General features: G+C 28.3%; 1 protein-coding gene across 1 annotated transcript in view; it reads left to right on the forward strand.

Moving 5' to 3' along the window:
• Positions 1 to 755: 755 nt before the first annotated feature.
• Positions 756 to 13,203, forward strand: part of LOC107451568 (uncharacterized) — a 33,621-nt gene continuing 21,173 nt past the window's right edge. Inside the window, exons 1-4 of the mRNA XM_016067712.4 lie at positions 756 to 1,180; positions 7,360 to 7,424; positions 9,535 to 9,826; positions 12,787 to 12,993. Coding sequence (XP_015923198.2) covers positions 1,102 to 1,180; positions 7,360 to 7,424; positions 9,535 to 9,826; positions 12,787 to 12,993 — 643 coding nt within the window. The 5' untranslated portion in view covers positions 756 to 1,101. The remainder of the gene's footprint in view (positions 1,181 to 7,359; positions 7,425 to 9,534; positions 9,827 to 12,786; positions 12,994 to 13,203) is intronic.

Below are 13,203 nucleotides of genomic sequence, written 5' to 3' on the forward strand. Positions count from 1 at the left end.
CTTTTCAAATTTTGTGATGATTGCCTGCTGAAGTATAAAGCACGTTACTGGTGATTTCGGGTCAATAGCGTAGAACATCTTTCCATTGCAAATTTTTTAACAAGGCGTAAAAAGAGGTTCCGCGATCAAACCTGACACGTTAGCTGCTTTTTTGTTGTAATCAATGTTGCTCTTCCTCCCGTACTAACACCTTTGGCTGTTGTTTCCACATTTTTGCTCATCTTTTCCAAACAGTGCAAAATTTGTGCAAACTGGTTGAAAAATTCGTTCAAACCAGCCGGTTCAAACCTGAATCACCTCATTTGGAGGCGAACCTATCCCCTGATCCACGGTGGTTTCTACCATCGAATTGTAAGCATCACGTGATTGTGGCATCACGTGACCTTATTACCCCGTACCCCTTTCTTCTATAGGGACTACTCTGTACAACGCTAACAGGAATGGTCACTGTCTTTATGGTTAACATGTGGCTAACACCCTCTTTGCATTCCACGTAGCTTGTCATTTTCACTGATTATCCTGCATAGTTTAGTTGAAGAAACTACTCCTTTTTATGTGACCTAAGCATTTTTATTTCAATAAAACGCTAATGAAATAAATCGGCTTGCTAAATTAAATAATTATCAAGAAAATAAAGCTTAGTTCTACCTCAAAATAAATAAAAATTAAAAAACAAGATTTAAAAAATGAAACCTTACAATAATTCCTATCAGAAATGATTTGACAAGTGATTGCTATGACAACACTGCGATATTGCTCTTCTTATCAGTATTGTCATTGGTAAATAAGGCTTACGATCTACATACTTTTGAAACTAAGATCTGATAGTCAAATGTATGACAAAAAAATCAAATTCAACCCATTTTTAAGCATCAGAACTATACGAGTGTAGCATTCATCGCTATTCTAATGAACGCTATGTTATAATCTAGGTATCGATTAGATAGTTTCGAAAAGTGAAACAAAAGATAGAATTGTTTTTCTAATAGTGATAGTGAAAAGTTAAACAAGCTGATTTAAATAACTCTCATTTTAAATCATGGTGTAACGTGAACAATCTAAAGTAGGATACATTTTTAAATGTTGCCAATTTAAAACGAAATGTCGATGTATGAGAATAATGCGCTATTCTTCTTTTTGATTTGTGTTGTTTGCTTAGTCAAATCTGTGGAAAATGCAGGTATTTAAAAAAGTTTTTGATTTATTAGACATTATTAATCCGACAACTTTTAATGCCATGACCAAGGTCCTAAAACCTTCATTAAATTTGTAATGTAAAATATTTTAATTATGCAAACAGTAATGGTTAATACCAAATTATTTTAAGGCTAAGATTGCAGTAATAGTATTTTTATTTATTTATTATATAAACTTCTATAAGCACGACAATTGACTCATATTACTTTTCTTATAGCATATTTTCAATCATATAAATATTTTCAAGAAGACCGAAAGTATTTTTTATTTTACTCAGTTTGTAAACAAAAAATATAATAGGTTGCAAAATCTGAAAAAATATTATCGATATTCTTAATTCATATTTAAACCTATAAATATACAAATTAAAACAAACCTACCCCGACGTTTTCACAACAAGTGTCATATTTTAGCTTTTTCCTTTAATTTCTTTATCAAAAAATCACATTTTTAACTGGTTAGTCCTGGATTTCATTGTAGTCATAAGACATACTCGTTCATTACAAAACAAAAGAAAAGTAGCTTTTTCTAGAAAAAAAAATTCAACAATTTTCTTATTAAAATCTGAGTACATTTGCTACTTTATCTACTCTAACAAGGAAATATTCTATCCATTGCAAACGAACTTCATTTTAACCAAACAAAAATATCCTGTCACCACCTTCTCTATTTTTCAAATCAATTCTTCTAGTTGTTAATTTTTTTCTTAATCAGTTTGTTTAAAAAATTTTCTTAAAGAAAATAATCCCTTTTTTAGACTTATGTCTTATGCAATAAAATCAAATTTCCTTTCCAAACATCTAATCCAGTGTTTCCCAAAGTGGTCCATATGGACCCCCAGGGGTCCGTGGTACCATTCAGGGGGTCCTTGCAAAATAAAAACTGATTTAGGGGTCCCTGAACAACGTCAAGGGGTTCGCGTGAGGTTTAACATAAAGTAATAAAATAGTAATTGGTTTTATTGTTATGGAAATTAAGATAAATAAAATAGTAGCAATTTTTACGTCCTAAGTAAACTATAAATAAAGATGGGTGCTCATAATTATTAATAGTGGTTTGTTACAAATTAAACAGTTGATTTACAAATTTTCTTATATCTTTTGTTCCCATTTTAAGAGATAACAGTATGAATGAGTCGAGGAAAAAACGCCGAAAATACAGTGTTGAATATTTGAAGTATGTCTTTATTTCTTCACCAGGAAATAGTACTTTACCTATCTGACTTCTATGTTATAAAACTATAACAAGTGATTCAATGAAACATTCCAAGCTTAACAAACAATTGATAAAAATCCATAGTGACAAAAAAGATAAAGATTTAACTATTTTTCAAACAGTCAAAGAAAAATATCTGAAAACACCGTCACTGCAACAATTTAGAGGGACAACATCTAAGCGAGGTGACGATGGATTGCATGTTTTCTCATAGTTTCGCATGTTTTCTATATATTACACGATTGCAAAGTGCGGAAAGCTTCACACAATTGAAGAACTTATTTTTCTAGCGTGAGATAATACTCACCGGGTTGCACAAACCAGCTCTTAACATTGTAAAAATAATTCCACGGAGTAATAATAATGTACAAAGGATTGACAAAATATCTCAATGAGTAGAAAATTCTTTATGTGAGTACTTAAAAATATCTGAATTATTTTTTATACAGCTTGACGAGTCCACTTATCTAGGAAACGAAGCTTTTACTTTTAGCTTAATGTAAAATTTGTAAGAGAATAAAAATTTTACTAAGAATTGTTATTTGCTAAATGTTTGGAAAGCGATACGAAAAGTGAACAATTAAATTTAATCAATATATAAAATCGTAGGACTGCGTTTGTTGCAAAACTTTTTTTGTACAGACAAAACTTGGGAAGATGAGATTGTTCTCTCGTTTCAGTGCCGTAATGCATCTCATCAAAAAAATAAAAAAATAAATTATTTGAAATTAGAGCTTGCAAACATTGAGACGGACATAAATACACTCTAAAAATCTCATCACGTTCATCCAAGTCATTATTTTTTTTTTTAAACGAAAGATATGATTTCAATAAATAGTTCTTCAACAAAATGTTTTTTTTAATTTGTAATTTTTATACCATACATATATGCAGTTTTTCTCTTGGGGGTCCGTGCTCAAGTTTCGACTATAAAAAGGGGTCCATGGGTCAAAAAAGTTTGGGAACCACTGATCTAATCTCACAACTTATTTTGTTTATCCGGCTTTTTTTAGATACTTTTAGCCTAATTAAAGCAATAAAATCAGACCCATTGAAGCTAGAATTCTATGTTTTAAAAAATATGACTAGATGCTACTCTTCAACAACAATATTGGCTAAAATTTTTAGATTATACATCACTTTTAGTACTTTAGGAATAGTGATGCGAAGTGGTCAGTTAAAGAGTTAGTAAAATTTTACAATACCTTTTTAATCAGCAAAATTAAAGTAATTATTATTATTAAAATTAAGTGCAGTGATCATCAGTTATTAAATCACTATAATATAAATACTTAGAATTTTATATTTTTTCAAGTTCATATATCTTTCATATCAATAACAAATCTTATTCTGACTTTCAAGAATAAAATGATCGAAGTTACTTATGAGGATTACTGTTTGTTAGGGAAATTGAAAGATGAGAGTTAAAGATCAGAAACAGTTAGTATGGAAGAGTGCAAATGAGCACTATTCGTGAGTTAAGAAAAGCCACAGAATGTTACCAATTTCGATAAATTTAAATTTAAAATTTTAATTCGTGTTTCAAACTGTCAAATGTAGATTAAGCAAAATTAAAATACATATTTATAATCAATTTAACTTTTAGTGTATTAGTAAAATTTTAACTTTGAGTATTTTTTTTCCTGAAGTATAGATATTCCGGCTTATGAAATTTAATATTCTCAGAACAGACGAGATTTTAATAGAGAATTGATAGTTTACAGCCATAATTCAAAATTACCGTGATATGGCTAATGAAAGCACTAGATTTGATATAAAGGCCTAAGGCCCATTTGAAATTTCTAACTAAGTACATCAAGCAGTAGGGGTAAAAGAGAGGAAGAAACTTAAAATTTGCTATCTGCATAACTAAGATATAGTTTTCGATCCATTTCATTTCGGTGGAACAAATAATATCTGCAAAAATAATCCAACTTCATAAGCCTATTAGTTTAGATGTTACAAGGCTCGAAAATTCGGTTTATTTACAAATAACTATTTACAATAGCGATCAAGGAAAAAGGAATAAAAAGCTTTTGTCAAGTCAATAAATAAGGAGTTTATTCATCACCCTTGCTTCTTAGTAATTGCATTTTGACCCAACTTTATTCAAAAAGCACATCCCAATACCAGTCTTACATGCCTTACATTTTCCCTATTTTAGCTGATAATATTCTATCGGAACGAGATTAACATCAAACTCAACTAATGCGATATACAGCTTGACCAACTGTCGAATTATAAACTGGCTACTTAATCATTATCATTATCACTGGCTACTTAACTTTATAATGACTTAGTTTACTACCACTTATTTTTATAAATAACAATAAGAAACAAACATTTTTGCTGCATTTATACAGATACTTGATCTTACCTAATTCGAGGTGTTGGGATTTAAATTCTAAAATTAGTTCTGCTCCTAAAACTGCTGATTCTTTTTTTTAAAAATTACATTTTTGGTCTATTTTTTGTAGAAATGAGCAAGTTTAAAAACTTTATATATAATAGGGGTCGCGTAAATGTTGCAACAAACTCTTAGGGAAGTTAAAACACATCATCAGGATTGAAATTACATAGGAACCCAAGTCCAGAAATGTACTCGGCTAAGGGCGCTCCCTCTATTATGACCTGTTCAGAAGTATACGAAGATATGGTTCATAATAGGAAAACGCCCCTAGTGGCTTATGACTACATTTCCGGGCATGGGTTCCTATGCAATTTTAGTCCTAATGATGCGCATTAGCTCCCCTAAAAGTTTTTTCACAATATTTGTGCAATCCCCTGTTGTTTATAACGTTTTTTAAAGCTTGTACATTTCGACAAAAAATAGAATAAAAGTGTCATTTAAAAAAAAAACTGTTACTTGGCGAGATAAATCAAATGAAAATTATAAATCATCAATGTGAAAATATCAAAGTTTAGTTAAAATTCTAATGCAACAGAAAAAAAAGTTTCCCAATGTAATCTCTCTTCTTAATGCATATTCAATTAATTCGTCGACCAACTAGTCTTAGAGCTAAGGTATCCAACTAGTTTCAATAACTTTTTTTAAATATTAATATAAAATTTTAAAAAAACTAATTTATTTGTTTCATTATGTGTAAAAATTTAAAAACTAGCAAAACAAATTTTAAAATAGTCATTTTTAGATAAAATAAAAATTAATAATAAATAAGGCATTTTTTGCATATACGATAAACACTTCAAAAAAAATTTCGATCACTTAAAATTAAAAAAATCTTTTGAGGAGTTTATTTAGAAGTCTATTAACTATTTTTTGAACTATTATCTTAAAAGCAAGTGCATATACTACTGAGTTAAAGAATCAATGTAGTTAAAAAACCAAATTTTTAAAATTTTCGAACTTGTCTTCACGAAAAAACATGCATAAAAAATGAAGTTTTACTTTTTTCTCTCATTCTGAAGTTCAAGACGTGTGCTATAATCGTAAACAATCAGGAAAATTTGCAGACAATTATTTTAAAAACCTTGTTTAAGGTGCTGTAAATTTTGAAAAAAATCTGATTTTTAGATAAACGCATTTCAAGTCTTAAAATCTTTAGTCTTTCCACTGTGATCACTTTGCATAAAAACTGCTATAACTTTGCAAATAAGTAAAATACAAGCAAAAGTAAAGCATTTTTAGAAAGCTAAGAGTATAGGGATTTTAAACTTATAATAAACTCAATGTTGAAAATTTTGTCCAAAAATATGTTTTTGCTCTTGTCAGATACCTTAATTAATGAAATGGCCTACTGATACCACAGCAAATTATTAAATTATAGCTAGAAGGGCCATTGTTAATTAAAGAACTATCAGCGTAATAAATTAATAATTTACTTATTAGTTTACTATAGTTATCCTATAAGTCAGTGTTTCCCAAACTGACGACTTTTGAATACGCTTTTTAACTTTTTCGTAACGCTGTGTACCACTAATAATATTTTTTACTATTAAAAAGTTGCACAAAAGACAAAAATCACAACTGGCTGTTGACACCACTAGTTATTAACTGTTAACTCTGCAAAAATAGCCAATAGAAGAATACGAAATCGTAAATTTTCATAGCTAGTTTTGTTTTTAAATATTTTTTTTTAAATTTCCGTTTGTTGCAAGATATTTCGCGGAAGAACGCATACCCCCTCTAAACTGTTCCCGTACCCCTGGGGGTACGTGTACCCCACTTTGGGAAATACTGCTATAAGTCAATGCCTTCAAATTCTCAATTCTTCCTAATAGTCAATTAATGAAATGAATACTAACTTCCTAATTAACTAATGAACTCCTCATAGTGGGTGAAGCAAGGAAGATTCTCAAAGGAATTAGAATGGTAAAAAATCCTCTGATTGATTCGAGAGGATGCGTTAAGACGGAGAATGTTTTCTCTCGTTGATGTGTCGCTGGAAAAAAAAACATTAGAGCTGGAAGTTAAAAGGACGCTACACCGGGGAAGAAACTTTTCATGACAAATTATCTTTCACCTACATAATTAACTCAAATTTAAAGCATACAAAGAGTTAGATTAAACCCAGATTGAGCCATGAAGTACCAAATGCTGATTTCTGTTTTCAAAATATCTAAATGCAAACAAATTATGGGTAACTCTGAGTTACGCAGTGAAGAAGTTATCCTGTAGTAATTTGTCTGAAAATTTAAATGACGATTCAATATTTTAAAAGCATCTTAGCAGCAGTTGAAACTTCGTAGTTTTCTTTGGGTTTAACTGAACTCACATTTTTCAAAACTTCAAATTAAGATAGCAAATGGAGGTAAAACAAAATTTGCCATGAAAAAAGCATTCCGCGACGCAACAATCTCATAAAAGAATGTCTATATATTTTCAGTTTGGTCCAAGGGAACAAGTAGAGACCGAGACTCTTATTTCTTAATAAATTTGTCGGAGTTCATTCATAGCATGCCCGATTTTTATTTATTTCTTTACAGAATGCTCCACTAATTTTCTAAATGGAACTGAAACTCAGCAAATCGAGTTAGACAGCGGGTGTACCGTAAGTATTTTACATATACTTCAATTGCATTTATTTGTAAACAAATTTCTGTTTGATTTTGCAGCTGAAAAAAACCTCTTTTAGCTATGTTTGTATCCTTTACAAGAAGGAAAATATTATTTTTGTATAACACGGGCGTTACTTTGTCAAACGTAAACATAACTTTGACTAACGTACTCTTATTGTCTCAGCAATATTGGGTCAAAATATGTTCAAAACATACTCGTCATGTAAAAAATATCCATAATTAAAATACTTCATTTTAAAGTTGGTTATTGTCAAAACCGGTTTTGAAAATATGTAGATATTTCAAAAGAAAAGAATAAAACCTTATTTGAGAAAAAGATTATTGTGTCAAAAATATCGCCTCAAACTACGATTTATAATTATAATCATCTCGCGCATACAGATTCATTTAAAATTATCATAAATTATACACTTTTTCTTACAATGACTACGAAGCCTGTTATGTAGAATAATAAAATGCACGGAGAAAAAAAATTCTGGAAAGATTACCGTACTGTATAGTAATAACTAAGGCCCGGATTTTGATGACATTTGCATTTTTTTGCATTTTTGGACATTTTTTGTCTTTTAGAGCATTTTTTTAGATTTATAGGGCATTCTTTAAATTTTTGGGCGTATTTTGCATTTTAATGCATTTTTAAAAGTTTTTTGTTAATTTTTCCATTTTTTTTTTTTTTTTTTTTATCAATTTTCATTATTACACTGGCTTCCAAACAATGAAGAAAATCTATAGGATATTAACAGGTGAAGCAAAATCTTTTCAAATTGAAGAAGAATTGTCAGTAAGTGAGACCGTCTTTTTCAAGTACACGCCTATAACATCAGTAGACGTTGAAAGAAGCTTCTGCAGAAATGAAAATTTACTTTCAGACAAGAGACTCTCGTTTACATTTCAAATTATCGAAAAACATTTAATAATCCAATTTAATTCTGATATTTAGTAATATTATGAGATGGAAGTTGTTATATCCATTAAAGTTTCTATACAAAATAAAAATATTTTGGTGTCAATATATTTTCCTTTTTTTGTTATTTTCGGATATAAAACATATTTTTCAAACTTTAATGAGCGTAGAACAAGTATTGCATTGTTTTATATTTTTTAAATGACTCATGATAATTTTAAAGAGCAAAACATTTTTTTAATTCAATATTTTTACTTTATTTAAGGCATTTTTTGCGCAATTTTTGAATTTTTAAGGGCATTTTTTGCCCTTATTAAGGGCATTTTTTGCACTTTTTAAGGGCATTAGTTGAGATTTTTTAGGTCATCAAAATCCGGGCTCTAGTAATAACATTCTGTTGTTGTTTTTTTTAATAAAATAAAATGAAACATTATTTTGATATATAAATATAAAGTACTTAAACCACTCATTTGGAAATTTTTTAGTTCATATCGTAACGGTTTTCATCGGATATTCTGGTTTTTAAAATTATAGTTCTTATTATGACATATCTAGTAAAAGGCACAAAACTGAAAAGTAAATTTAACCGAATAAATGGCTTTGATGACCACCTCTCAGGCCTCATTTTAAAATCACTGAATTTTGCAGTTATTAAATTTGATCACACATTATAAAACCCTATTTTCTATTAATTTCCCCAAAATCATTATCAAAGCACTTCGGAAAAAATTACCGAGCTTTTTGGTGCTCCCCTAGAGTCAGAACATGGCAAATTTTGCCTTACTCCGGTAGCTTCGACCCTATTTTTTTTTCTCAGCATGACTTCAAGTTTTATATATAGATTAATACTTAATAACTATACTTCATATTTAAAAATTAATACTTAAGATTGAGGGGTATAATAGCACTTGTTTTCTGCACTCTTTGAACTATTTTTCAAACCATTTTTTTAAAATCATTTCAGTAAAAAATTCTATGTGTATGTGTGTTTCTCTGTTTTTAAAATATTTTCCTCGATACTTATCAAAATTCTTTCCTTTAATCACGTTTTTTAACACTTACTATAGCTATTATTATGCCCTTATTATACCATCTTACTCTTCATTTTAAAATGCCATAAAATAATGATTATTTTGTAATCATCACATTTCGTTTCATAACAATATTATTTTCATCAGATATTTATTTACGAAGACATAACTGTTTCGGACAAGAGCATATCTAGAATTGTTTTGAGAAACTCTCCTCTAAAGGAAACTTTTGATGGAACATCTGCAACTGTCACCATAGAGGAATATAGAGAAAAAGAGAGGAAGTATGTACTCATAAATGATTCATGGATTATGAACTCGAATGAAACATTTAAAAGAAGCCATTTCAGCGAAAATTTAAAAATGAGAATTACGTTCTCTACTTCAGAAATTTGGTCAAACAGTAATGTCACACTCTGCTATGAAGAAATAACGTTTGGTAAGTTATTTCTTTTGTTCTTTTTAAATATACAACAAATTAAGGAATTAGATACTCTAATAAACCTTACCATTGTTCTTATTTACACGACGTTTAACATCGGGCAATTGCCGACGCGAGATGTGTGATTCGTTCAATCTTCATCCAATTCCTTTTTTCCAGATTCAAATTTATAGTGACAAAAATGTATAAGACAGGCAGCTTTTACAAGTCTATGTTCTTTTTTTTTTCTTTAGTGCGTATTCCTGTAATTTTAGACAGGAAAACACATTTCTGACGATAGGTAGTTAAGTTAGGTTCTGAAGATAGGTCTGAAATCGCATACTATGTAAGTAAAAAATAGTAGAAACGACATTATTTAGTTCCGTTTCTTGGTATGCCTCTCAACCAATGTATTATATATATATATATATATATATATATATATATATATATATATATATATATATATATATATATATATATATATATATATATATATATATATATATATATATATATATATATATATATATATATATATATATATATACATATATATATACATATATATACATATATATATATATATATATATATATATATATATATATATATATATATATATATATATATATATATATATATATATATATATATATATATATATATATATATATATATATATATATATATATATATATATATATATACATATATATATACATATATATACATATATATATATATATACATATATATATATATATATATATATATATATATATATATATATATATATATATATATATATATATATATATATATATATATATATATATATATATATATATATATATATATATATATATATATATATATATATATATATATATATATATATACACCCTTGTGCAAATTAATTGAAACAAACTTTTTTTTTCGTGTTTTTTAAAGAAGATGTCTTGGGGTTGTTTCGGTTACAATGGGGTTGGACCTTTGCAGCCTATTGACGGTATGATGCGTTCTGAGCAGTACATTACTATTCTGGGTAAAAAAGTTGTTCCAGAGTTGAAGAAACGATACTCTGATGGAACAGGGATTTTTCAACAGGATTTAGCTCCTTGCCATACGTCCAAAATTGTCAAGAAATTCATGTCTGAGAATCAAATTGAGACATTGGAATGGCCAGGGAACTCTCCGGATATCAACCCAATTGAGAATCTCTGGGCCATATGCAAGAATCGCCTATTAAATACGGACTGTACAAATATGGAGAAGCTAATCACGGCGTTAATTCATGTGTGGTACAAGGACACAAATATTATAAATGACTGTAAAAAATTAGTGGAATCCATGCCGAATCGTGTCCAAATGTCAATAAAGTGTCGTGGAGATCATATTATGTACTAAAAATTTTTGAGTTTGTATAAATTTAAATAAAATAGCATTTTCTCTTAGTTTTCTGAATTTATTGAGTTTGTTTCAATTAATTTGCACAAGGGTATATATATATATATATATATACCGGTTTTTTAATAATTAATATTCTATCAAGTAAAACATTAGTGAAGAAAATACTGGGTAGAACCCTTTAAACTTACCTTTAAAAAAAATTAGAAATAAAAAATAATATTTTTAAAAACCACGTTTTTGTAGTGGAGAATAATAATTTAAAAAAAATTTGAAAAACGAAAAACGTGGGGCGCATGAAATACACAACAGTTTTGTTATATTAGTGTGCGTATGTGTGCTCTTGAGAATATGTGTATGTATATCTGTAATTGTAATTGTATCTGAATGTGGATGTGGAATATGTTTGTGTATATGCATATGTATGTGGATGTATATGTGGCTGTGCATGTGCATGAGTAAGAAAATGTGTATATGTACTGTTATGTATTTCATGCGCCCCACGTTTTTCGTTTTTCAATTTTTTTTAATTATTATTCTCCACTACAAAAACGTGGTTTTTAAAAATATTATTTTCTATTTTTAATTTTTTTTATTTTAAATTATAATTTTTTTAATTTTTATTTTATATTTTTTAAAGAGTATTACTTTTCAATTATTATTCTTCACTACAAAAAACGTGGTTTTTAAAAATATATATTTTTATTTAGATTATTTTTCTTAGTCAAGAGTAGTCAAGACTACTACAAGACCACTACTAAAATAATAGAACTTTCATTTTAAATTAGGGATACAAAACTCTTTATAGAAAAACAATACCTTTACGACTTTCATTAGTTTTATGCTGATGAGAACCAAAACAATCTGGAAATGAATGAGGAAAAACTGGATCCTACCACGTGATTTTTCAGCCAATAAAAATACTCCGACAATAAAAATCTTTTCACCTGACATGTAATACTAATTTGAAATAATGGAATCGACAACAAAAGACAATCTCGACTTGACTCTAAAATGACTTTTTTTAAATTTTAATTTTATTTTACTTTGTATGTCTTTTTTCTCTTCATTTTCATGCATTGTCATCCAATTCTGAACTATGTGCCAAATTTGAAGTTTGTAGCTAGTCGGGAAGTTAGTTTAAAATCGATTACGAAATTCCACCCGGACAGATATACACGAAGGCAAGTTTATATAAACGTGGTAATAAAAATAGCTGTAGGGAATATCGAACAATAGCGCAAATATCACTGCCGTTTTATCACTTCTGTAAATAACTAGCAACTATTAGTAATACATGGTAATTTCAAAAAAACCATTCCCTTCTTAATTTTTTAATTCAACTAGCTCGAATAATTCATAATTGCACGAAGTTTAAGTACGAAATAATCATATTTAATGCATTTAATTCCTAGCGCTTATGATTATCTGATTTTTACACTTATAATTATGATTTTTATAAGTATTATTGATTGATTATTATGTTTACGATTATGATTATTTATGATGTCTTATACTACATTTTATTCATGTTCACTTATTTACTAATTTATTTATTAATTTTACAGAACAGTTTGTAAATCATTCCTCATATGTTGAAGGAAATGTAATATCTCCGTGGGTCAAATTTGATGATGATTGGAGTTACAGGCCCAACTCAAAATATACTTTTTACATTGACAAAAATATTAACCAATCCACCAGTAACATTCGAATCACACTCAACGAGCTGGATGCTGATATAGCTATGGGAGAATATTTACTGATTGGGGCTGGTATTAATTATATTATATATTGATTTTTATATGAATTTTTAACAAACCTTCAAAGTTTTTTTTCTAATAAAATCTAATTATTCAAATTCATAATGATTATGATTTTTAAGTATGGCTTTAAGAACATGTTTCAAAAACGATCGAACTTTTTAATAATTCACACTTTTGGAGTCTTCTTTGCTGTTATCATTTTCCAGTGGACCATAGAAA

This window comes from Parasteatoda tepidariorum, chromosome 7, assembly GCF_982258835.1.
Source record: "Parasteatoda tepidariorum strain Cologne lab strain chromosome 7, Ptep-v5.0, whole genome shotgun sequence".
Taxonomy (NCBI): Eukaryota; Metazoa; Arthropoda; class Arachnida; order Araneae; family Theridiidae; genus Parasteatoda; species Parasteatoda tepidariorum.